The sequence below is a fragment of the Ornithodoros turicata genome, chromosome 7, assembly GCF_037126465.1.
Source record: "Ornithodoros turicata isolate Travis chromosome 7, ASM3712646v1, whole genome shotgun sequence".
Lineage (NCBI taxonomy): Eukaryota > Metazoa > Arthropoda > Arachnida > Ixodida > Argasidae > Ornithodoros > Ornithodoros turicata.
The window spans coordinates 54,790,985-54,817,559 of record NC_088207.1 but is presented as its reverse complement, the minus strand read 5'-3'; the positions used below and the strand labels follow the sequence as shown (position 1 = coordinate 54,817,559).

The 26,575-nt window shown below is 43.8% G+C and overlaps 1 protein-coding gene across 1 annotated transcript; it reads right to left on the bottom strand.

The window, feature by feature from the left end:
* Positions 1-12,087: 12,087 nt before the first annotated feature.
* Positions 12,088-26,560, bottom strand: LOC135401590 (aldehyde dehydrogenase family 16 member A1-like). Its single transcript, XM_064634091.1, has 13 exons — positions 26,431-26,560; positions 24,492-24,721; positions 23,659-23,837; positions 22,465-22,624; positions 20,953-21,202; positions 20,487-20,669; positions 20,060-20,161; positions 19,318-19,554; positions 18,061-18,200; positions 17,351-17,518; positions 15,685-15,889; positions 14,076-14,261; positions 12,088-13,033 (listed from the first exon to the last, which is right to left on the bottom strand). The coding sequence occupies exons 1-13, from the start codon at positions 26,536-26,538 to the stop codon at positions 12,734-12,736; spliced, it is 2,448 nt and encodes an 815-aa protein (XP_064490161.1). The 5' UTR covers positions 26,539-26,560; the 3' UTR covers positions 12,088-12,733.
* Between the last annotated feature and the right edge of the window lie 15 nt (positions 26,561-26,575).

Genomic DNA, 26,575 nt, shown 5'->3' with positions numbered 1-26,575 from the left:
ATATTCTAGTCGAAGAAAAAGCGAAAACACTGCTTACAGAGCCGAAGTTCTGTCCCATGTTATGTTGAGCATTCACACGGTGCGGAATATCGGGAGTGCCGTACTGCGCATTTAGCAGACGACACTTAGCAGACGACACCGTCAGCGTGTTTTCCTGTCGTCTGCTACGGAATATCTTGTGGCTGTGTAGCAGGATATTTCCCACGGTTAGCAGTGTACGTGAAGACTCGACGTTGAGCGCTTGCGCTCACGCGACAGCAAAAAGCTATGACGCTTTTCGCATCTTCCGCTTCTGGGGGAATGTCGCTCGTGTGAATACACGGGAAAAGACGCTGACGGTGTCGTCTGCTAAGTGTCGTCTGCTAAGTACACAATACGCCACTCCCTATATTCCGCGGCGTGTGAGTGCTCAACGTAAGACACGGAACGGAACTTCGGCTCCGTGAGGCAGTTTTTCGCTTTTTCTTCCACTAGAATATTCCGCGAGGATGTCGCTCGTGTGAATACACTGTAATGTGAATACGGTACGCGACTCGTTTTGAGTTTGAGGTTCCCCTACTCTACAACTTGGACCACTGCTATATGGACGTCCATGCTGTAAACTGGTGTACAACAGTATCCGTCAGTACACGTGCGCAATGTAGCCAACGATAAAGCTACACCAATAGTGCAGTTTTAGTGCATCGGACGCGATAGCCTTCGCGTACGTGAAAGGTAAAGTTGGTAGTTCCGCGCTCGCGCAAAACATAAAGAAATCTTCGCGCAGTGCGCGGAACCTGCAACGCTATTCCTTACGTACCCAAAGGCGATAGCGTACGATGCACTAAGACTCACTAATTACGTCATTTGCGCCCTTCATGCCGGCCTGTTTTATTGAGGTCAGCTGACTACACTCCCACCAATCATCGTCAGCTCTACCCAGTGGCATTCTTATGCAAACCTTGGATAGAAACTTCACGCGCATAGAAAAGAAAAAAAAAGACATCATTGTTGTTCGATAGAACTTGCACCGTATATGTAGCTACGCCGATAATGAGTTTATAACTGAAGCTCCCAGAGATAACCTCGAACAACGTTTTGTCATCATTCCAACGTCGGCAATCACAAAGTGTACCAAATGTCCTTAGTGATTGTTTTTCTTACATCCATTGTTCCCTGGTGGGTTTCCCGCCTATGCAAACCAGCAAATCTGAAAATGTCGGTTAAGGCCGTAACTAAGCTTTCATTGTCGGCTCTTGGATGAAATGTGGGACAGAATCGATTATGTGCCGTGCTATAGGAAGTCATGTTCCGAGTTTTTGTTTTCTCGGCTCCATAACTTTGTTAAAGACGGAGAGATAGTTAAAGAACTATCCTGAATTGTGTCAGTACAGCATTCAAATGTTCATTTTCTCTTTTTCTTTTTAAATAAGCTTATCAATATTTACCTGGACCACACTTGCAAAGTTTTTAAACAGATAATGACTAGTTGATTAGTCGAATGGATTTATTCAAGAAGGCCGTGTAACATCAGTTAGTGACGTCACTAAATCCCATGATGTCGATGACAACTGCTCACTCACTAGTCCACTAAAATGTATGCCCGTCTATAAATTTAGAAGCTGTCAAACAGGTAGCAAGTGCACGTAATATTCTGAAAGTTAACAATAGTAACTTTATTTAAGTACGGATAAGCTGTAATATGCCTTACAATCGTGGACACGTAAAAGCATATACTCGTGTGACCTCAAATTACGAAATAATCTTGCGCTCACGGTACAATGTGGTTATGCGAGAATAAAACTGTTACTCCTGCGCAGGTCATGGGTGCGAGAGTATGTGGGTGCAGTTTTGGGAAACCGTAATCGCCCTCCGATTCGTTTTCCGTATCGCTATCACCCAATCAGCTATCAGCGTAGCACTAGCCGATTGGATGATAGCGATACGGTGTCCTAAAACTCCCTATTAAGCAGAAACTGTCATTCAGATAAATGAAATCTCTCCGTATGACACCACGCAAATGCCATTAAGATGTAAGGGATTAAGAACTTACTTTTTCGTATCCACGCGGCAGGGGAAGAAAAAGAAAACTACTTATGTGACGATCGCTTGCTGATGAATCGTAAGGTATACATACGAAACGAAGGCACAGACGGTTGTAACATTAAACGAACCTGCATAGTCTCTATTCGCGCGTGTTGGATCATCACGGCGCCCGAGCTAATTTAGTTGAGCTGTTGTCCATAGAGTCACTAAAGTCACTTTTTTTTTTTTTTCTGGGGGGTGCGCTGGGAAAACCCCTGCATATACCGGTAATGTGAAACGCAGGGATGGTTGTATCCTATCATGGCGAACTCCGCACTGGACTCTGAGAATGGGAAGCCCTTTCTCTCCACAAATGTTTTGCTTTCCCCCCATTCTCTTTCTCACACACACAGCCGATCCTCCTTATAATTTCTATTGACGTTCTTTCCAACCGCATTATTGTGGAAAGGAGGAAGTACGTCCTTTGCCTCGCATGCTGTTTGCATTCGTAATGCGGGTTTGGAATGTGAGGGACGCCTTGACATAGGGATCGTTAATGCGCGGCTCCCATATTCTGCATAAAATTCTTTAAAAAAAAAAGAACTAAGGGCCTTTCAAGTGCAATGCCACAAACGGGAGAAACAACGACAGGTTTTGTAAGCGCTTCTCGTTCGTGAAAGTTTTCCCAGTTTGTTGTTTAAATTCCAGTTTGTGATCCCGTAATACCCTGGAGGCCCCGTGACGTGTGTAAATAAAGACAGACTCTACACGAAGCCCTAGCTATCATTTGGTGGACCGTTGTCAAGACCATGCGGTTACTCACGAGATAAAGATTGGATCTTTGATAATGAACATCAATGGTGGAAAATGGAGGGACTCGGGCAGAGTCACAGAAAGTCAAGTCCAAAGGCATAATATTTAAGCTTTCAAGTTTTACGGCCGAGTTTTCGCGGGGCCGTCCACACTTAGAACAACAACAACAACAATAATAATAATAATGATGATGATGATGATGATGATGATCGGAGACTGTGTGTCGCTAACAGCGCACCCATCCACCCCTCCGAAACAGTGAACTCACCCGCTTCCGCCAGCCGCTAGGACGTCGCACTGAAGAAAAGTACGCCACTCTCGTGTCCCGCAAACTTTTGTCCCAACCTGTATCCTGCCACCAAGTTGCTGGCGTCCTCGACCGGATTCGAACCCGCGATCTATGGATCAGTAGGCGGACAGGTGCTCATCCAGCACCTGACGAAGCGTGGACAGTCACGCGAAAGCTCGTATTAAGACATAGAGTACAACAGATGTAGGAAGAAAAAAAAAAAAACGAATGGAAACTTTCGCACCGGTGCGACCAACTGTTCCAGGACGCTTGACGTGTGAAAGCACTGAATTAAGTCGATGACGATGGTTCCGGAGATGTGCTGGAAATTTTACTTCACATACAAGAAATATATACACAAGCACCTGCTAGTGTATCTATTTCCTGTATGTGAAGTAAAATTTTTCAGGTGTGCTGAAAATTTGCCTTCGATTGAACGGTCCAAGTTTTCAGTGTATTCACGCTTGTAAGTTCCACATATTTTCAGGTTTTTCATATATATTTTTTTTTATTTCACGTACGCTAAGTCAAGTGCGTAAAGTTTGCACAATGCAGGGTTTATCAGTTCATACATTTTCGATTTGTTGATTTCAAACTTATTTACAAAACTAAAACCTTTGGTGCAGTTGAACAAAATCAGTTAACTGATATCGAAAAGTGTCTGATCCACAAGATTATTCGAACGCGCTGAAAAGCATACTTGAACCTTTATATCATCGGCTAACTCTTGGATGTTGGAGATTGTTGTTGGGAAGTTTTGCAGACAGCGACAAAGCAGACGACAAAGGAGACGACAGAGGTTTGCAGACGACAAAGGAGACGACAAACGTTTGCAGACGACAAAACAGATACACAAACGTGCCCAAACGAGCCGAGGCGAGCCCCATCTGGCGAGAAACACGACACATACAGAGCCTCCAAGAACCTGAAAGGGTGTCGCGCGTTGGTGTTCCGACTAAAGTTTTGACGCCTTGACACTTCCAATCACGAAGCAATAGATAGGTGAGGTTGCCTGACAGGCGTGAAAATATGCCGCTTCAAGGTTTGGAGCACGCTTTCACTTAGCAGGAATGAGAAATGAGCGAAGTGAGTCAGTGACGGGGCTGTATTTTAGATGTCAAGCAGGCGATTGGGGTCACCCCAAGTTGTCCATGGATGCTGGTCGAATTCACAATCAGCCAGGATGTTACTCAGACGAAAGCTTGGATACGGCCACACCGAGCCATGTCCGAAAGATTTTCGCGCTGAGCAGAGTGCTATCACTCTATTCATTCTAGATTCCTGCAAACAGCTGAAACCGTCAAACAGCTAAATGGCGCAAAAAATTCATGAAATACAGTGCTCTAGCTGCTTTGGACTTTGTGCCGACCATCGAAAGGCAGAGTGCAGGAGACGCGGCAGTCTGCGCAATGTACGCTGACAATACAGACAATGTAGAGCAGTAAAGACAATGTAATAGAGCACAAGTGAGCACATCACTTTATCATAAGAATCCTTGTACGTGAAACTGGGGAATAAAAAACAAACAAAAAAAGCTGTGACTGCAAAGGGTACGGTGAACAAAGTCTCGGGTACATAGTAACTAACTTTACAAGTAGCGTGTAACTAGTTCCTTTTTGCAGTAACTTTTACTAGTTCCTTTTCTACAGAACAGTGACAAGGTTACTCGGGTATTGCAATGTTTTCGCAATTTTGTCGTGGTTTCAAATGCCCCGTTATTTTTCGTGTTATTTCCGTTATTTTTGTCTTACAACACGGAATAACCATGGTCGGGCAGTACAAGCTAAAAAAAAAAGAAAAAAAGAAGACTGAGTTTTTTTCGTCTTTTTAAAAATGTAACTGCAAAGTAATTAAGTTACTTTAATGGAGATAACTGTAGCTTTAACTAGAGCTACATTTGAAAGAGTAACTCTGATAGTATTTTTGCATGCTGATTGTAAGTTCGTTAATTTTTTTGTCTGCGAGTAATTTACCCTTAACTGTGTAAGATAAGAGGTAACCGATAAGAGGCATGCGCAACCACAGTCATTGTTTCCGTCTAAATGATAAATTGATAATGCATAACCAAGGTGTCGTCACAGCAGCGTCCCAGAAACCCGCCAGTCGGCAGCTCCGACTAATTGCGGCCAATCTTATGTAATAGTGTCCATCTAATCGTTGTCACCCATTTTATTCGGATGTATTGGGTATAAGAAAAAGCGCGCTCCAGCAGAAGGGAAAGAAAGTGATCCGGCGCGCGTGGCTGCTAAATTATGGATAATGAAGGAATCAGCCTTGGCCGGGTTGCATGTGTGGGTTCGTGCGAATCAGAACATTTTTAGAATAAGGTCTCGACTGTGGTAACTTCCTACGATATGAAACGAAAGGGGGAAATTTTTCTACGTGTTTCTAGATAAATAATTTTTCCGAGTTACGTACCTTCCAATTTTTAGTAAAATTTGGCTTTCAGAATTCAGTTTTCCGAAATGTTTGGCAACTCGCTAGGACCTGAGACGTAATTTTCTTTTTCTAAATGAACGTCTATAATTGTTTTCAACGTGCGCTTTTTCTTTTTTTTTTCAGTTTTCCGAGACAAAGTTTAGAATTTCAGCGAAAATTATCATTTTATGCAAAACAACGGGTTATTCGAGTTTCGGGCTTCGAAATTTTTACTACATATAGAACTTGTAGCTTTAGATAAGATTTTACGGAAATTCATTATTTTTAAATTCCATGTTAGTGCCGCGATGCAACTATGGCTATGAGTGGCGTACAGACGTAGACAGATGGAGAGAGGACAGCAGGAAGGAGAGGGGGACAGGGGGTTAGTATGCGTCCTGGGCCGACTTCAGGGGTAACTGTGCCGACATATTCGTCTGGAAAGTCTTGGGAAAACCCAGGGAAAACCTGAGATAGCACAGCCGGTAACAGGATTCGAACCCGTGCCACCTCCCAGTCTCGCCGTGTGAAGCGATTATCCTAACCGTCTATTCACACGAGCGACATCCTCACGGAATATTCTAGCGGAAGAAAAAGCGAAAACACTGTTCACAGAGCCAAAGTTCCGCCCCGTGTTATGCTGAGCGTTCACACTGTGCAGAATACCGGGAGTGGCGCTCTGCGCATTTAGCAGACGACATCGTCAGCGTGTTTTCCTGTCGTCTGCTACGGAATATCTTGTGACTGTGTAGCACTAAACTAGAACTAAATTCGAACTCGTGTCACCTCCCAGTCTCGCCGTGGAAAGCGATAAACTTAACCACCATGCCACGGGAAGTGGTGGAAATTCAAACTCAGACAAAGCTTTCTATTTCCTAAAGACAACGGTTCGGATATAAAACAGCAGTTAAAGGAAGGAAAGAAGAAGAAGAAAAAGTGTCCGGTCTCGCTTTGGGGGCGTCTTGCTACTACTACACTCTCGTAAAATAAAATTACCGATTCGCTGTCTCGCCTGTATCTTCTAGTTTTCCATCTGTGAAGCAGCGGGAACACCACGGAGCAACTGTGGCTATATGAGCGGTGCACGCGGACGTGAGAAGCAGGAAGAAATTAGTGTGCTTTCCGAATTAACCTGGAACCCTCAAAGGGCACATGGCCCAGTGGGCCAAAGCATTCGCTAGTTGGTGGTAGTAAGCCAAAGGTCGTGCTGAACACTGCGAGGTGGTGGGTTCGAGTCCCACCACTGGCTGTCTCAGGATTTTCCTCAGTTTTTCAGACCAATTTCGGTACAGTTCTCCCGAAGTCGGCCTAGGACGCATAGGAATAACCCGCCCTGTTACATCATACACCCATGTCCTTCCTGCTCTTTGTCTGACCCCTCTCAATCGGTACGCGCGACTCATATCCGTGTATTCACACGAGCGACATTCCAAGACGCGAAAAACGTCATAGCTTTCTGAGCGCGAGCGCTCAACGTCCAGTGTTCCGTACTCTGCTAATCATGGGGAATATCCTGCTACCTAGTCACAAGATATTCTGTAGCAGACGACAGGAAAACACGCTGACGATGACGTCTGCGAGGTGTCGTCTGCTAAGTGTGTGAATGCTCAACTAAGTCGTCTGCTAAATACGTCGTGTGAATGCCCAACATGACACGGGACGGAACTTAGTCTCTGTGAGCAGTGGTTTTGCTTTTCCTTCCACTGGAATATTCCGTGAGGATGTCGTTCGTGAGAATAGTCACAGACAGTCACAGTTGATTCGCGGAAAGACATCTCCCGCCATCTTCTTTTTCCTGGAACATAGCTCTGCATTTACAGTCTTCATACGTATACTTATTGGGACAAGAAGATTATTCTTAACCCCGTTGGCATGAGAGCTGGCCAATTCCGTGATTTATGCGTGGGCCACTTTGTCCTTTGCCTAGGGAATTAAAAAAAAAAAGTGATGGATTTGCTCGGCAACAACTCTGGTGACGTCAGAAAAGTTACAGCTTACGTCATTCCAAAGCCAACGCGCGAAGGACGCGCTTTATTTTGCATTTTCACGTTGGTTAGAGCCGGACCCAATTCTCGTAACCAGCAGGCGACTTCGCAGTGGCCCTTTGCGAAGAAATACCCACCCACAAAAGATAGGGTGAAAAACATGAAAATAAACGATGAAGGATGAAAGTCACTGAAAAGGTTAGCCAGCATGTAGGACTCGAACCCACATCTTCTGGATTACCGCTCCAAAACTCTACCAATTGAGCTATGCTAACAAACCTCCCCAGCGATTTCCAAGGGCGCGTCATTTGAAGGGACAAACCAACCACTCTCTCTCACTCATCCTCCTTTCACTCTTACATTTTTGCTCACTCATACACAAGTCCGAGTCCTACCAGCTGGCTAACCTTTTCCCCAGTGACTTTCATCGTTAATTTCTTAGGCAATTTGAGGCTTTGTATGTATTTGTCCTTTCTATGTTGTTCCAGCCTCAGAACATCAGTTCTCTCATGAAAATAAAGCTATGTCAACAGTACCGGGAACAATGACGGCCACTTTCTAATTGTGTCCTTCGCGTTTAATCAAACCGTGCCTAAGAGGAAGCAAATATATGGCAGGCCATAATTAAATCTCCTTTCGGGGAGAAGGGACTATGGAGGCAAGAAGAAAAATAATGGCACTTCTCATTAAGAACACCACAGGGTCGCTTATGGCAAAATCACAATCCTTGTCATTTTGAGGTCATGTATACGTATTGGCATCGAGTTAAAAGCGCTTAACGACATGTTCCCCTCAATATAAGACCAAAAGATTCCCATATTTTGTCAGTACAGATTATACGGTGCTTGCGGCAGTTTTAGCACACCGTTGCTGTTGGTTACCGTGCCTACCGGAACCAATCACAGTCGTGTGTGACTCAGAATCTTATCCACTGATCGGTTCCGGTTGATACGGTCTTCCGTAGTATGAGGGCATCGTATCGGCGCAGAGTTAGCGCCGGTGTCGTTGTCACATCTTCGCTCCGTGTCTCGTCATTAGCTGTTGTTGCTATAGTAACGGCGCCGTCACGTGACCTCTTTCATCACCGCTCCTTGAGACGCCGTTGCTGGCCGCGTCTCTTTCGCCACGATGCCGAACAGTGCTGTAACAAAAACGCGTGAGAGGAGCACTGTTTGCGCCTCTCTGTTATGCATTATGCACTAGGCATATCACCCAGCTTGCACAAAAAGGCACCGTCGTTGCTATAGCAACGCAGTAACTTTTGCAAATCCTTTGCTGGCCACGTCGCTTTCGTCACACAGGTAGTGGTTCAAAGAGAAATCTGTGCTTGATTTTCCCTCGCGTGCTCTATCATTTGAAAGTATATATATTTACTGCACACAGTACAAACGTTTACACACAGACGGTGTCACTTTCGGCTCCAACTGCAAAGCGGCGTGAGAAATCGAGAAGCGAGGTTCCATTTTTTATCGAAACTAAAAGAAAGGGCCATGGCCTGGAAGAGCATTGAAGTGAGATACGCGGCGACGGGGATTAGATTCACGCGTTGCGGAGCCCGTGAGAAGATTGCTCCCCCACGCTCCACGTAGTTCTCTTGCCACCAAGTTTTTTTGCGAGTTAGTGTGTGTGACGATGGCGGCTACGGGAAGCGTTTTTTGCGAGGAAAGGCCTCGAAATGATGTTAAGCGTGCTGGACGGATTTTGTACCGGCGCACACTGAAAAACCTGCGAGGTATACAGGCGCCTTGGCAGACAGTTGCATCGATGTCGGAAATTTTCGGCGCAGAAGAACCCCCACGTGGTCGAAATTAACCGCAGTCCTACCCCGCGGCGCATGCAGTCAAGGATCGGAACCGAAACTGAACTCGAACCGAACAAAATTTTTTTTTGCTTGTCCTGAACCGAAAAAAGTCATACGGTTAGAGGTTCGGGAATCGGTTCAGAGGTGAAATAATTGTACTATACTTTCAGACTTTTTTTTTTTTTTTTACTCACCTGAAACGGTTATCTCACGCCTTCTCTTACAGCCGAGTACTGTGAGCGTAAGCTCGCTTTCATGTAGCAAAATCATTGCCCATGAACCGGTTAAACCGGGACCGAAAAAAAGTAACAGTTCCAATCCCTGTAAATGTCCCGACCGCTGACAGTTTTTTTTTTTTTTTTGTCTGTATGCGTGCAAGGGGGGGGGGGGGGTTCTCCTTGAGACGAACCCGAACAGAACCGATATACCTGAACCGGTTCAAGCTGATAATTTCGGTTCCGAACCGAATCCTCGAATCCTGGGCAGGGCCTCGAGATTCGTGAATCCGAATCCCAGTGCCCAAAACGGCGAATCGAATCTTTCGAATCCACCAACCACGTTTGTGTATTTGCTTATTTTTAAAATTGGCGCCTCCGGGGTTCGCCGAATGGCCTGCGGGCCTCGAGGCGCCCCAAAATCACAGCATAATAAAACACTGCCTGCGCGCACCCGGAGGCTGCTGATACCATCGCACACGCTGTGCGCTTGCAGGGTCAGCCCTGAGTTGGTGAGAATGCGCGTGTTTTTCAACGAAAATCTGCATTAATTCGAAACTCTCAGCTGTGTTTTCTTGTTTGTTCGTTTCACATTGCTCTGGACTAGGGTGCGCGGAATCCTGGGTCGTTTTTTCAATCCCGGAATCTCGGGATCTCAGAATGTGAATCCCAGGATCACGGGACGGGATTTTTTGCAGCTATTCCACACTCAAAGAAAAAAAAAGGGGGAGTAAAATGGGGAGTAATTGCAGAGTCTGTAGTCCCCTAAACTGCCAGTTACTCCCAATTTTAGTCCCCTAACCCCGACATTTACTCCCTAGGGCTGCAAATTGTTACTGAACTTCGCAAATGGTCTTCCGAATGCAACAGTCTACGCAAATTATGTGCCTTTGGTCAATTTGAAAGGCATAAGGCTGTATATACTCAGCTAACGTAGCAATTTTCCATCCACACAGAGTAAGAAACGGTTAGAACTTCTTTCTTCGCAAATTGTGCCCTATGTATGGCGCAAGATTTTATATCGCCCGATATATCGCGGTTGACGGTTTGATTCAAAATATTTTCATTCGTGCACACGAATTATGTACCTGGGACTCTTAGAACAGAGCGTGAAAAGCAGTCTTCACTCTGTGACATTCATTTACTCCCGTGCATTTAGTCCCGAAAGGGACTATTTTTTTGTGGCGATGCATTTACTCCCCAAAAGGAGCAAAAATACTTTTTTCTTTTCTTAGAGTGCACGATGCAGTATAGAAATGTATCGACCTGCATGTCCTTCATACTATCACAAATTGCGATACACTGCGCATTTCCTGTCATCCCCGCGGAACATTCTAGTGGAAGAAAAAAAACACACACACACACAAAAAAGAGAAACAAAAAAGAAAACACACACACACGTAAAAACACGTGTTATATTGAGCTTTCGCACCGTGCAGGAATATCGAATACTACTTCTTCTTCTTAGGGGGTAAGTGAGGTCAGCCAACTTTGCGTTGGGCTAACCCCCCTTTTCGTCCGCTAAGGAATATCTTGCGGCTGCGCCCCAGCATATTTCCCGCAACACTGAGGGTGATGGAAAGACGCGTCTCCGAAGACGCGCAATAAACAAAATAAAGCAAAAAACGGTGTTCCTTCACGATTTTTCTGCGGACGATCTGTCGAACGGATTTTTGTTCTGAAGACGGCTACGCTATCAGGGGAGCAAAGGGGCCAGATGTTCTCATTGGGACAACGTCGTAGCTTTGATAATTAAAAAGTTAATTATTGAAAGTTAATTAGGACATTGCCTTAGGAGTTTGCTGGTGTCCTCCTAAGGAGTGCCCTTCGGCATATGCTATATTGCAACTGACTTCATCTCGAAAAAAAGTGACATATATATATTTTAAAAAATCTGTTCGCATTTAGCCGGGACACCCTGTATACTAAAGCGGCTGCTAAAAACAAAGACGTTTTTTCGCATCTTCCGCTGGAGTATTCTGGGGACTGGTGAGTTTTGTTCTCCCCGTTCACTCATCCACAGTAATTGTGTTCCAGTCTGGAGAATCCTAACCTAGTTTTCTCAAAAGGCTGTCTCAGTTGTTTCTTTTCACTTATTCATGGAGATTAAAAGGACAAAAAAGAGAAACTCTGCAGACAGAGAGACTCTGCAATACTTTGTGTGGCCTTATGGATCCGAAGACTCACGATTTCGTAGGAGTTTTAATCCGAATTGAGGGCTGTTCTTGGTAGAGTCACTAAATAAGCTTATTTACTGACTCTAGTTCTTGGCTATAGCTTGCATGGTTCACTTAAGTCAGCAAGCAATGTCTTTGTCTTTGTGTCGTGGAAGATGTGGTTTGGGGGGGTTGATTTCGGATTGCAAATGATATTTTTTTAGGGGAGGGCCGCTTGAAACCAAAATAGTTGTTGTCCACAAAGCCGAAATCCTGGGATTTGGCCTACTTAAAGCTTTAACCATTGTTTACTTTTGTGTAGATCAGGTTTTGTAGATTTGCATTACAAAGCATCACTTGTGTCACTTCACTGTAGAAGGGTATCCCTAGAAAGGGGGACGGCATAGAAAAAAATGACCATTTAACAGACTGGAAGTAACGGTACAGAAGTAAAAATTCAGTCAACTAAACATTCTCTACAGCATGCACGAAGCAGAAGTGTAATGCCAGGGTGTCTACCAAACTGTAATCGTCAAATTCCCCGACTTTTCCAGGTTTGACCGACCATTTCAAGCAAATTCTCTGACCAAAGCAAAGGACTAGTTCCTACGTTTTCATACAGACCACTGATAAAACAGACCATTTATTAATTGGATAATACGCAGCATTTATTGAATTCAAACAAACGGAATAACAAATCCAATTTCTTTTCCTGCGGTAGGGAGAGCTCATCTATGACCCTCGTCTTTTTCGTTAAAGGTCACTTATTAGTGAGGTTAAAGGTCACTTATTAGTGAGGTTAAGGTCACTTATTAGTGAGGCCTGCCTACTTTGCTGCCCCGTTGCCGCTCAACTGCACTCATCAGCACTCGCGATTCGCAGCTTATCGTCATGGCACTTGTCCGCGATTTTCGTCAACCTGTGCTTCTTTTTTGGCAACTTCCTCGACAACTCCCCGACTTTTCCGGGCACTAAAATCCCTGGACCATTCCCGGTTTTCCAGGTCGGTAGACACCCTGAATGCAGAAGCAAAATGTCAGCAGTTGCCGTTACTAGTTAGCAAAAATGTCACCACTTGGCAGCCAAATGGTCTTAACAGCTGTTGCGTGATATCTGAACTCCCAGCCCGTACAGTGTGAGTCGTTCCCCCAGTCCCGATCCCCACGTCCAATCCAGGTCCGCTTCATGTTCACAGCGGAGGCTTCCTCCACAAACACCGCTGCCTCCCGCGACGATCCGTGATACCAGAGGGACTGGACATCGTGATGTTCGGCGAGGGTTCGAACCATGGGCTCATGATAGCCAGACAGGATGTTGACGACCCCTGCCGGCAGGTCTGACGTTTCAAATACCTAGAGAGTCAAAACGCGCTTTTTTCGAATCCCGAAGTCCGCAGATGCAAAAGGCACGAGAGGCACCCGCGGAAGGACGACACCCATAGTGCGAGCTGCCGAGTCTGAGCGATGAGGCAACGCTTTTAAAGGAGCAATGAGACGATATTTAACGTGGTTCGAATCTCCGTCTCATCTGTCGAGTTGTCCATCAGGAGTCACCGTGCAACGTATTTCAGCTGTACGGCGTATCGTCGCCGCGCAATCAAATTAAGAAGAACTGTCGCGGAAAGCAGCTGCGGACACGGTCCTCATGTGACGTCGATTTTGCAGTTGAGTTCTACGGCCAGGCGGACATCCTCTAGAAGAAAGTGTGCAACTACAAGGTGACTAATTACCTAAAATTCATTAACTTTTTAATTAGGAGATTTCCGGCAAAAGCGAGATAGCAGATTGATAGACTATCCTCGTTGAACACCATTCCACGTTTAAAAAATCCTGAAACACGCATGTGTGCTAAAATATCCATCCCCAAATTTTGGTATGCAAATGAGCCGAAACCGAAAAAAAAACGCGCCTGAGAAGCGCATCCCCCACGCCGACAGAGGCCTATCTGGCCAGCTAAGCGGCACCTACTCCAATTATCTTCACCGCCCCAAATCCCGTGGCCCTCTGACATGAAATGAGCGCTGTACACACCCCTGTTCCAGGTCGCCGCGGTTTCGGTTTCGGCTCATTTGCGTATCAAAATTCGGGGATGGATATTTTAGCGCACGTGCGTGTTTCAGGATTTTTGTAAACGTGGAATGATGTTCGACGAGGGCAGTCTATCAAGCTGTTATCTCGCTTTTGTCCGAAATCCCATAATTAAAAAGTTAATTAATGAATTTTAGGTAATTAGTCATCTTGTAGCTGCACACTTTCTTCGAGAGGATGTCCGCCTGGCCGTAGAACGCAACTGCAAAAACAACATCTATGCTGCTCTCATAGGGTTTTCATAAAAATTCTGGTTAGTCTTACATGAGTCACCCTGTACATAGTGAATATATATCTTGTGCCTTACCTGGTACATGAGCAATGCAGGAAGGGGGCACTTCTCGCTCGCAAGAACGACGACAGCATTGCCGTTGGCTATGGCGGCCGCGGTGAGAGATACGAAAGACAGCAGGGGGCTGCTGTCCGCGCAGACAATTCCGATCACTCCAACGGGTTCATGCAACTTTAACACCATGCCCTTCGTAGTGGTGGCCTGAAATTATCGTTATGATAAAACTATTAACCCGGAGGACTATCAGCATCTCACTTATGTGCAACGTGCGAGCCGTGACCCCTAAGGTGATTTGAGCACCTAGTGATGAGATATGAATCCAGTCGGACAAACCACTATCCGTTTGTGGTGGACGGGTGTGTGCGCACATGTACGGAAGCCAGGATAAGGTTCACTGCCAGACACAAAACTAGGTCTGGAACTGAAGCTGAAACTGACTTGTCCCTCTGGCTCCTCCATGTCTATGGTCTCCAGTTGTGATATATCTTGTGTAGAATGAAATAAAATAAATTAAATGAAATAAATGAAATGAAATGAATGAAAGGAGAACTGCTTCCATGCGTGCGCATGCGCTCCCCTACAAAACAGTAGTGCACTCTTAAAAAAAAGGGTGTACTTTAACTCTTTTTTATTGCAACATGTATCACTCCCTTTTGGAGAGTACAATTATTCTCCAAAAGGAGTCTCCTTGCTCCTGCAAGGGAGTAACATTACTCCCTACCAGAGTAATATTACTCTCCAGTAGGGAGTTAGAGCATAACCCCACTCCCTAAAGGGAGTAAGCAGACTCCTTTTTGAGAGTAATTGTACTCTCTAAAAGGGAGTGATATATGTGTCAAGAAAAAGGAGTTAAAATACACCCTTTTTTTTTAAGAGCGTGGTTACATATCTCGTCGGTGCCACCAGAGGCCACGGGCGAAAGATTAAAAAATTTATGGAGCGGGATAAAGGGACGGTCACATCCATTCCAGTCCGTTTCTAAACTCCGGTGTCATTTTATTCCCCGTTGACCACTGACTACGATATCGAGAATCCCACACGAAATGGTGGCACAGTTTGACTCCCACTCGATGGAATACGTGACAAGAGCGGATGTAGGATGTTGAAAGTATGTCAGGGTTCCTTCTCTGGAAAAAGGCGAAAACATCATTCCCTGCACTACCAGTCAAAGCATGGCCTCGAGAAAAGGGATGACGGGGAAGCACGGGCGTCTGAGCGCCAACCTCACTGTCCTCCTCTAAGGGAGTGATAAAGCACCGATATAGCACCGATATAGCACCGATAAAGCACCGATAAAGCACCGATAAAGCACCGATAAAGCACTGATAAAGCACCGATATAGCACCGATATAGCACCGATATAGCACTGATAAATCACCGATATAGCACCGATATAGCACCGACATCACAACGACATCACACTGATATAACACACCCGTTGTCACTGGATCCTCCACAGCACTGTTAAGCTGCAGAAGCGTTGCTAATCTTTGAAACTCGCGCATTTAAAATCTAGGCACTTTTCAGATGAAAAAATTGGCCAAGATCCTGGGCCAATGATAAGCATAGGTGGGTTTCCGGATGCAACCGTCCCTTAAAGCTGCACAACTGCAAGGGTTCCTACCTGAACCTTCCCAGCATACTTGTCACAGGCAGCTGCCCAGTAGAACAAACGCTGCACACACACGTTGATGATCGCCTGCCACGTCTCCTCAGGTTGCTCAGTTGCTCTAGAGCATCTGCCAGCAAATGCAGTTCTACGCTGCGACAGGTTCTCGGCAATGTAGTACAGGATTTGTGCCCTGTTGTGAGGATCGCGTGTCCGCCAGCTAGGATGTACAAAACGGTGAACAAGCTGCTGTGAGAATCATTTAGTGTGCTTTTGCGTACATTAAGACTGCAAATGAGCAGCTTAAGGAGCTGCCTCGCGTTGTTCATAGGCACTAATAAATACGCAGCTAAATATCTAAATAGGAGGCACTTGGAACGTAAGGTTTTTTTGCCGTGTCATAATGAACGTAGTACTGTCGTACAATACGTTTTTTTTTCCGATATGGTAGATCTTGAATATCGCTGTCAATTACCACGAATTTGAGTAAATTCGTCACGCTCTTCATGTTGGTGGGGTAAAAAAAGTGTCCTTTACTTAACAAATTTCTGAGTTCACTTACAAAAAATTAAACTGATGTTACATGACATGCACATCACGAAGTGGCAAAAACCTAGTAAGAACAAATTCCGTTGACCGCATGATTCTAGGTGGCGTAGTTTTTTTATTATAATTCAATGACACGTTTTCTGAGACATCCTGTACAACAGATTGTGTAAAAAATCTGAGTAGCAGCAGTCACAACAGTAGAGAAAATTGTTTGAATTGTAATTTGTGACATTTCGTTGTATGCTGGTCTTTCAAACGGAGTAAATAAAGTAAATAAGTAAAAAATTTTAATGCAGGTTTTAGCATGAACTAACTGATAAAAAGAATTTGAACCTATTGATCCAACGCCTGGTAGCTAGGTATTGTACCCAGGATGATTTAATAAACTTGTTATTGTGGGGTTGCTTCCGTTGGCATTAAAAATTAGCCTAAGCACTTTCTTTTGTATGCTGTCTACTTTGTTCGGCATCTCAAACTATATCGGCATATTCAAGAATCGAGATGACATATGTCTTGGAAGCTGTCAATTTAGGTAGAAGGATTGCGTTTTAAATTTCTTCTCAGAAACCAAAGTTTACGTTACGCTTTCCAGTGTACATTCTCAACATATTACCATTCTATTTCAAATCATACGTTAGATAAAGTTAAATATAGTCATATTCATTGCCACAAGCGATGGAAGAAGCATGTGGGTCATAATAAAAAATCAGTTCTTTTTTTTTTCTTACAAGGTACAGTCAAAACGGCATATCTGTCAATATTCAATTCAGTCGCTTCTTGCAGCTTTTTGCACTGGGTCCCCCACATTGTACTTTGTTGTGCAATAAAGTTTCAATTCAATTAAATCTGCCCTGATGAATTCAAGCTATACTCCTCTGCTTCAGTTATTGGAATACACAACGGAGTCATCAGCAAACAATGAAAATTTAACTGAAAGACCTGCTCCAATGTCATTTAGGTATATACGAAAAATAAGACTGAACCTTATGTTAACATATCAGACAAAAAGTTTTCAACTGAGGTGTACTGACCTTAACAATCATGTATGCACCCTTTTAGTTTCGCACCTCTACTGAGGGTTATTGTTTCTGAATGTATCCCACTTCTTGTTGATCTTCACACTGACACTCACCCTCTCAACCCAGCTGAGGCTGCTTCAACAGCATTGCGTACGTCCTTCTTCCCAGCCTCCGGAATATACTCAACAACCTCATTCTTTGAGTTGGTCAGCGAACATGATGTATTGGATTCCGGCCGCTTCTGCTGGCCACCGTAGTACAGCTTTAGAGTGAGGTCGATACTGCGTACAAATTAATACTTTAGACCAGAGTTCGAGGTAACTCATTGAGCAATTTATTACCATAAGTAAGGTGCCTTTTTTCTTTGGTAACCTTAACTTAACTCGTCACTTTGGAGTTCCAGTAACTCCTTGAAGAACATCATTCCCTTTTATGTATCTTTCAAATTGGGGGTGAGTCATAGTGATGGTTATCACAGAGGTGTGCAATGTATTTCTAATGATGGAGGGCACAGTTCTATGAAATACAGGCAGAGCATGGCAACTCATCCAACTTAAAATTCTTAAGCTTATTATAAGGGGGGGGGGGGGGGGGAATAGCCCAAGCTCTTTGACTGCACATGGTGTATGTGCATGTGTGCATTTGTTTTTATGTGTTCAAATGTCGCCATACCAGCACCATTATCAGTTACCAAGCTTATTATGTTCTCCATTTAAACAGTGGGTTACAACAACAAAAAATACAGCATATCAACATGTAATATGCACAAATATTATTTAATTATTAAAAAATTAGGAAATTAAATGACGAATGGACCGCTAACCTAGAACCATCTCCGGAAAGGAAGGCATGAGGAAGCACTCTGCTTGGGTCGGACTTGTTGCCAAACATTCGATAATCAATAACAGTCTTCTGCAACAGCTCACGTTTGTGCCAATCTGGCTTCAACAACTCCAACATTCCCTGCGAGAAAGAAGGATATTCTCAACCGTCTTTGCAGTTAACTTTTTACCAGATTAACCAACTTCATTAAAGGTACTGTGAAGCAGTAGAGCTGCAATCTCTATGAATTTATCTATTTGATAGCCCCAGTACTCTCGCATCACAATTTTTGTCACAACAGCACTCACAGTTTTTAGAAAAATAAATCTGAAAACTACGGACAACACTGTGTCAAAGTCACCACAAACTGCGCATTGCTTGCCAAGTATGGTGGCAAAACTACAATGCACGTGCATAACACTGTGTCTAAAACAAAAGAGGTTGGCACAGCAAGCCAGCCGGGAACATAGATCGCTGTTGCTCGACAAACTGGGGATTATTTCCCACTCAATGTCACCCTGAGCAATTTTACCACACCTTTACTAGCAAATTAAAAATGTTTAGCATTGGAATTGGAAATGAAAGAAAAATATGGAGACGTTAGTCCCGACCCAGTCAGGACTGGCTACTCCAAAATGCATTTGTGGGTGGAACAGACAGACATACAGAGGCAGACAAACACAGACGAATAGAGACAGACAGACACAAACAAACAAAAAGGAAATACGTAGAGTGGTAGAAAGATGAGAGGTATTTAGCATTCCTTGTGACACATATATAGGGCCTGACTTTTTCGGGTTTTATTTTTGGCCAAATTCGCGGGGTAAAAATCGGGTGATATTTTTCATTTGAAAATTCGGGTGTATTCGGGTTAAATCCCGTTACGGCATATTCCGTCGTCAGGAATTCGGGTGCATTCAGGTGATTTTTATTTGTTTAATAAAAATTTGTCTTAACATGGAGCTAATGTTTAGCAATGTTATCAAACTTTATTTTAATGCACGCTTATGAGTGTGCCACGCAACCCGGATGTTTTCGGGTAGATTCGGGTTAAACCCGAATTTTACAGATTTCGTTCGGGGGGTAAATATCGGGCGGATACGGGTTTAACCCTAAAAAGTCAGGCCCTACACATATATATGTGTGCTGGGTTTAGAAGCAACAAGCTGTTAAACGTAACCAGTCTGTCACCTGCTTTACCATACCTTCAAAACCCTCTGCGTTTGTGCTTATACCAGAGATGTTGCCATCCACTGACCTGTTCACCACCGATGTATCCCGTACCGGACCGTCCTCCAAATTCGGCGGCCGGATCATAAAGATTCTGCCCATTCACGAAGCATGTTGGCACCTTAAGCGAAGCTGCAAGTTCTAGCGCAGCCGTCAGTCTCTCTGTCCAGATGCTCGCACACACTCTTTGAGGAACACAGTTTATGAGGGAGATGGCTTCCTTGGCTGTTCGGAATTGGCTCACGAGAACCACAGGATTTCCTACCTGTGGAAAACGCAAAAAGTCTGGATAAGCAGTTGTGCTGATACCTGTGTGTATGTGCTGTGTTTACCATGTATGTTTGTAGGTCGTGTCCGTTTTCTTTATTAAAGCGCATATTCTATATATTTTGAAAGTCCACACAAAACACAGTCAAAAGTGTTGCTACATCTTGTTCTGGCTCTCACAAATTGAGCATCACATTGTCACGTATTTGGGGAAGGTTTCAACACGAACATAATTCGTGACTAGCAACACCACACTTTATTTTGATGATGACCAGTGGGATAGACAATGCCCTACCAAATTGCTCTCAGTAACTTGGTTACAATACTCTATGAATATTTATAGAGGTATGCCATGTTTTATGCGAGGAAAGTATTGATTATTCAATGTGCTATTTCATTGCAAATTAAGTTGACTTATACTTATAGAGAACAAAAAGTAAACAGAAAGGACAGACGCCCAGAAATCCTTTGTTTGTGCTCCGGTATCCAGAAAATGCACTCACAGAATCCACAGCTACAGGAGATGAAGGTTCTACAGCAGGGAGCAGTAGAGCATCTTTGAGGCTCGTGAAATTAGACTGAAGTTCTTTGGAAGCAGTGACAACCTGTAAAACAGAGCGCGAACCACCTTTGCAAGACTCAAGTTGGGCAACACATCATTGTTTAGCTTTGGACTACAATTCTGGAACTGATGATGATGATGAGCTAAGACACGCTTTCGTAAAATCTGACAACAGAACATTCCTTATCTGAGGTGACACTGCTCTAACACAGAGCAAACGTATTTTGGATGGTGACCCCTGATGCGTAGCTTGACAGATGAGGCACTGCTGCTTGGGCTAAAGTGGCTTAGAATCCTAGGATTCTAAGCCACTTTAAATGTCACCTCGTTGCTCCTTTAATGCGAGAAGATGTATTTAATTTTCCTACCAGTTTTTCGGAAATATTCGATGAGGAAAAGGCACGAGTTCCAGAGTTCAAGAAAGGGACAACATCCGCAGTTTTTTCATTCGGAGTTCCGCAGCGCAGTTTGGAAAACCTCGTCCTCACAAGCTTCATGAATTGTTGGTAGACACTCTCTTGAACAAACACCTGGACGCCAGAAGAGTCGGACTGGAAAGAGAAGTGGCCATATCTCAAATCTCCTAGTTAGCTAAAAATGTATTTAAAAAACATCGTAATTACTTATATGAGTCGGTGAAGATATTTATTATTAGACACACAAATACTAATAACTACAGGTTTTCCCGGCGATTTTAATCCAAGTGCCAGCTAACTTAATCCATGCCCCATAAAGTTTGCATGGCACGTGGATTAATTTAGCTGGCACTTGGATTAAAATCGCCGGGAAAACCTGTAGTAAGTAGGAACTAACAGCAGTAGCAGGGATCCATACCTTCCCGCAGCTTGCTGCAAAGGTTTCGAGGACACCATTTACTGCACTCGAAACGTCACAGCCTTCAAGGAGGACAACAATGGGTCTTCCTCCATGGTAAGAAGAAAACATCTTCCCGGTTCCGGCAACGGCCCGTCTGAGTTCCTGCCCACGCGAGACAGGGCCCACAAAAAAAAGTTTGTCCACCATCTTGCTCTCTCGTACGGCTTTGGATTCTCCAACAAGCACAGTGACAAGGCCTTTTGGAAGGCTATAAAAGCAGAAGCAAGATTGAGCTCACTAAAGGAATGAACATACAGGGTGTTTCGCCTAACATGATAAAAAAATCGTATTAGAAATATCTACTTGTCCGAACATCATGGGGTCAATACTGTTTATCTCGGGGGGGAGATTTTCCTGCGACTTCCGATCACTTTTATCAAAATTTGTGAGAAATTGAATTTTCTCAATTGAACTCTGACATTTGCCAAGTCAACTCAAATTCTCTTGAGAGAAACGGGAAGTGGATGCCAGATTTGCTCTGTTCTATTGCGAAATACATTCACTACTTCGATGGTAATAGCCGGGGGGAAAATTGCAAAGACAGTGGTTTTGAGGCGCACAAATTGCTGGCTACTCTCAGATCTACGAAAGAAGCCATGCAAGCGAGGAGGCCATATACCTGCCCTTGAACTTTTCCTTTTCTAAGGTTCTGCTGATGACACGGCAGCACACGGTTGCAACCCAAAGTTATCTGAAATAAGAGCGAGAAGGAAACAGGAAGGGGCTGGTGAATGTTTTTCTTCCACCGCATCTCGCATTAACCTGGCAGAGAGCTAAGCTCGGCCGCCAATTTGTGCGCCTCGAAATGACGGTTTTTGCAGTCTTTCTCAGCTATTACCAAAGTGGTAAGGGATGTATTTTGCAATGCAATGTGGTAAATACGACACAGGTTTTCTGCTCCTTACAAAAAAAAAGTGAGGCTGACTTGGCAAATTTTGAAGATCAATCAAGGAAATTCAATTTCTCGCAGTTTAATTCGATAAAAATGCTCAAAGTAATGGCATAATGTCCCCTGAGATAAACAACGTTGACCCCATAATGTTCAGCCACATAGATTTTTTAACACAATTTTTTTAATCACATTTAGTGAAACACCCTGTTTAGAAATCACCATGGCTTTTGCAATATCTTCGTACCTAGCATTGAGTTCAGCATCAAAGTGTGATTGTTCCACAGCAATTGCACTCAATAAATGGGTTACTAGACCATCTCTCATGGCTGATGCACTGTTCATAGTATTGTAGTCCATATATTCAATATGCAAAGCAACACTTGTGCCTGAAGTCTTTTGTAATGACATTTACAAAAAAAAAGCTCTTTCCTAAGCTCGAAAGAGAGATCAGGTTATTGGGTCTGCCCATGCCCTTACTCTAACAGTTCCTCCCAAGCAAATACATCTACGATGCAATCATATGCATCAATATGAAACAATTAATAAATATGTCAATCGCAAGATGACAGCAGCATTACCTGGCTGATGCTGCAATCTCGGCTAAGAGGAAAGCAGGAAGGCATCCCTGCGGATTAACAACCAGCACAGCCGAGTTTCCTGCAGCCAAAATCTCTGTCAGTCTGAACACAGACATGGTGTGAAGGTAGGTTGTGTTTCCAGCGACCACCGCAACAACACCTGTTGGGCAGGTACGGGTGTTGAATTTTCTCTACAGGTTAACTGTTACTGTTGGGTGTCGCACAAAAATAGTTACGAAAGAAAGCACCATGGTATAAAGTAGTGTGCGACACAATCACAGTTTCTACCTTTGTGTACAATCAGAGACTTGCTTCTTCTGGACATCATGGAATATTAGCAAGGTTCCTGATTACTAGTCAAGGCCACTGACCATCCCTCTGCAATGGCAGGACTTCAACCGTGGCAAGTTGTCAGGAGGTCATTGTTTAACATTGTTTAACGGTTAGAGCATTTGAGCAGCAGCCAACCAGTGTTGCTACTGTGCAGCTTTTTCAATGACTGCATTATTCTGTGGCAGGTTTGAAAAATTTTTCTCAAAGAAGGTATTTAAGTTAACTTACTGAGCACCTGGCAAAAAAAGTAACGAAGTGGAGCACTAAATATACTCAGCATTGAAAAGTATCAGAGTAGAATACTAAATACTCACAAAAGTAACTCTCTACTTTCGAGACACCATCGAAGTTATAACTCGCAAAACTTACTGTAAGACAAATAAAAACAAAGTGGAGACAAGGATATACACTCCTTTTCCTGCGATATCTTTTCGAGAGGACACTCTCCTCCTCGCTTGATGTATGTAAATGTAGGTAATGTTAAAAGAAGAAAAAAAAAAAACACAAACAAAAGAATACAAATGAAGTATCTTAAGACTAACTTACAAAATGAGTACAAGTTACTCCCAAAAAGTATTTAAGTTAGAATATTAAATACTCACTTTTAAAAGTATTTACTATAACATACCAAGTTACTTCCAAAAACATTTCAGAATGGAGCAACCTGAGTAGGGTATTTAAGTTACAAGTCTTACAGATTACAATTAGAGGTACAAGTCTATCTGGTGACCATTAATTGCTGTGTGAACCATACTTGAGGGCACTGCACACTGTCACGGCACACTGTCCTTGGCCTAGTATTATTCTTAGAATATCATTATCTTAAACAAAGATGCATCTTTTGACAAAATGGCTTTTTACCTAAGGGTTGAGAATGTGGGAAATTTTCTTGGAGGTGCATGGTCCATCCCGCGTAGTGGTACAGACAGCGGACTGCATGCGGAACGCTTTCGCCTCTGGTCTCATTCAGTCGCTTGCCAGTACTCAAGCTCTCCACTTGGGCCAAAAGTGTGGCATGTTTTTGCACGTTGCGGGCAAAGCTGTACATTGTCCAATGAACAGGCATGGTAGCGAAGTAAGAATATACAGCATCATCCTACATAGATAGAGCCTCAAGTTTTAGGGTTTAACCTAATTCTTCCCAAAATTTGCACCCCGAAATGAAGGTTGCCTCTTTCGGATGAAACCTGATTTTTACCCGGCAAACTTGTTCGGCAACAAATTCAGTTACGTCACTGTCTGTACCAAACCAGTACAGCTAGTTTGAGCAACTTAGCCCGATCTCTTACCGAATTTAGCATTCTGGAAGTTTCTCCACCCAAATTCGGATGAATTTAGGGCACATGCTTATTTACCCAATTTTTACCTCTGCCCGCCACCCCCGAGTTTAGAAAAAAAATATTTCCCCAAAACTCCAGGCTCCACACCGAGAGCAGAGCACAGTAAGGAATTCAACTCTTTGGCAACTCTTATGAAACTGGCTATAAATGTCATGCATTATACTTAGAGATACACCGTTTTCTACCAAATGATTTTTTTTTTTTTTTCAGAACACAGATAATAACATTTCTCTTCAAATACACAATTGTGAAGTAAATTTGTCTGGTTTTCCCACAGCACAGACTTGAACTATCAATTTTTGTCAAGAGACAACTCTGCAATAAAACGCCGTCAAGCACACAAAAAAAAGGTACCTGTAAAGGTGTTTCGCTCTCTCAAACGCAGGAAGTGCAGCCCACAGCTTTTGTGCACCTTGAGCCGTTTTCAAGGCATCTTCAACTTCGCTGTCCGCGGATGGGAACACGTCGCACAGTTTCTCCTGGCTGAATTCTGCCAGCACGGGAACTGGTTTACCCGAATACGTCGTGAGAAATACATTATCTGTAAACCCTTTGAACTTCCTGCCATGTTTTTCCAACCATGCCTGAAGAAAAAGAACATCCAACGCATGAACTACGCTGTCCTACGATGCGTAGTACTTGGACTGCGCAATGTACCGTAATTTCACGCATATTAGCCGCGGCTTATGCGCGATTTATTTTTTGTTCTTACGGGCGCTCTGCGGCTTATCTGATGACTATTTTTTCCCCGATATTTTCCCTGTACGCCGGTTTTAACGGAAGGGCCGACAGTGTCTCTGGAACAGCACTGCCCATCCGATGCACAAACAATGGACCACAGGGTTTATGACCTTCTCTACAGTCTCTACTTTGTCCCACAAATTAGTCGCGTGGTACAGCCCGCGGCTTATCTGCCCGAAAATTTTCAAGATGTTCCTAAAAATGGGGACAAAGAAGGAAGACAGGACGACTGCTAACTCTCAACTGGCAGTTTTTCACAATGAATGTACACCAACTACCCCGCCTTCACACACTCCTAAAAACGGGTTCTGCGGCTTATCTGCAGTGCGGCTTATCTGCAGTGCGGCTTATCTGCAGTGCGGCTTATCTGCAGTGCGGCTTATCTGCAGTGCGGCTTATCTGCAGTGCGGCTTATCTGCAGTGCGGCTTATCTGCAGTGCGGCTTATCTGCAGTGCGGCTTATACGCGTGAAATTGTGGTAAAAGAGTAGGGTTACAGTGATAAAAACATTATTTTTACCATGATGAGACATGGGAGTCCACAAGAGTGTGTCGACAATCTTGCTCTCTATAGTACAGCTTTGGATTCAATAAAATTTGACAATAAAATGCAGGCTGTACAAGAAATCAAAGGAACCAAGTACAGGCTGAGCAATATGGAATGAATATGAGCTTGCTGAAGCTGGATCATGAGGATGCATGGGATAAAACTATGTTACATCCTCCTCAACGCAAACTATCTACGTGTGGTCGCAGTTCCGCGTGGCTGACATAGAAGAGCGGTCAAAGGTACGCCCAAATGATACTTCAACATTGCTACGTCGAAGTTTTCTACGGGGTTAGTCTAGAATACACATTTCGATTGCATCGTAAAAATAGAAGATGGGGTTTAACATATACCTTACACTTTACAGACTGACAGTCATTTGTCTGAAGTTTTATTGGTATATTTTGCGAGCATTGCCGCCCCGGAGAAAAACATTAAAAATGGAGCAAAATCTCACGCTACGCATTTTCTATGGCCCGTCTCACTCAAAAGCCGCCACTTTTTCGTGTGTGTACTTGATTTTCGTTTGGGTGTCATACACCTTCCAAAAAGGAAAATTCGGAACAAATTATCAGGGTGTGTCAGTCACATATTCGCTCGTGACGAAATAACTACTTGACGAACAAACTTCCTATGCCACACAGTGAAGAAGTTATGCCAGAGAAACTTACGTACAATATTCTTCACTGTGTCGCAGCGGAATTCTGTCCGTCAAGTACTTATCGCGTCACGAGCGAAAATGTTGCTTACGTTTTATAGCACATATTGGAACAGAGTTCAGTTTAATTTTGAAAAGTTTCTGACTTGGACTACCTGATATTAATTGACGCACAATCATGGTAACCACTTCTATCTCGTCTCCCACAGGCACAATCGGCTTACGTGCCGGTTAGTTTTCAAGGTGAAGGAGTTACAGATAAGAGCTTAGCTGTCGGCTGGCTGTCGTGCTCTCTTCGACTACAGAGCGTAACGTGAAAAATAACGAGCCTTCAAGCATTGAACTTACATAAGCAACATCGTATGGCTCCATAACTTCGCTGTATCTCAAGTTGCTAAATACATCAGCCACAGAATTGTCTCCGCCAGCAGCAACTCTACTCAAATCTGCTGCCATCTTTTCAAATCGACAAGCACGCCATCTTCCCTGTTTG

Coding starts and splice junctions, on each gene's coding strand:
- LOC135401590 (XM_064634091.1), bottom strand. CDS start 26,538: ATGGCAGCAGATTTGAGTAGAGTTGCTGCTGGCGGAGACAATTCTGTG. Junction 20,670..20,952: donor TTGCAGCAAGCTGCGGGAAG/GTATGGATCCCT, acceptor TTCTCTTTCCAG/TCCGACTCTTCTGGCGTCCA. Junction 13,034..14,075: donor CTGCATTGCTCATGTACCAG/GTAAGGCACAAG, acceptor TTGACTCTCTAG/GTATTTGAAACGTCAGACCT.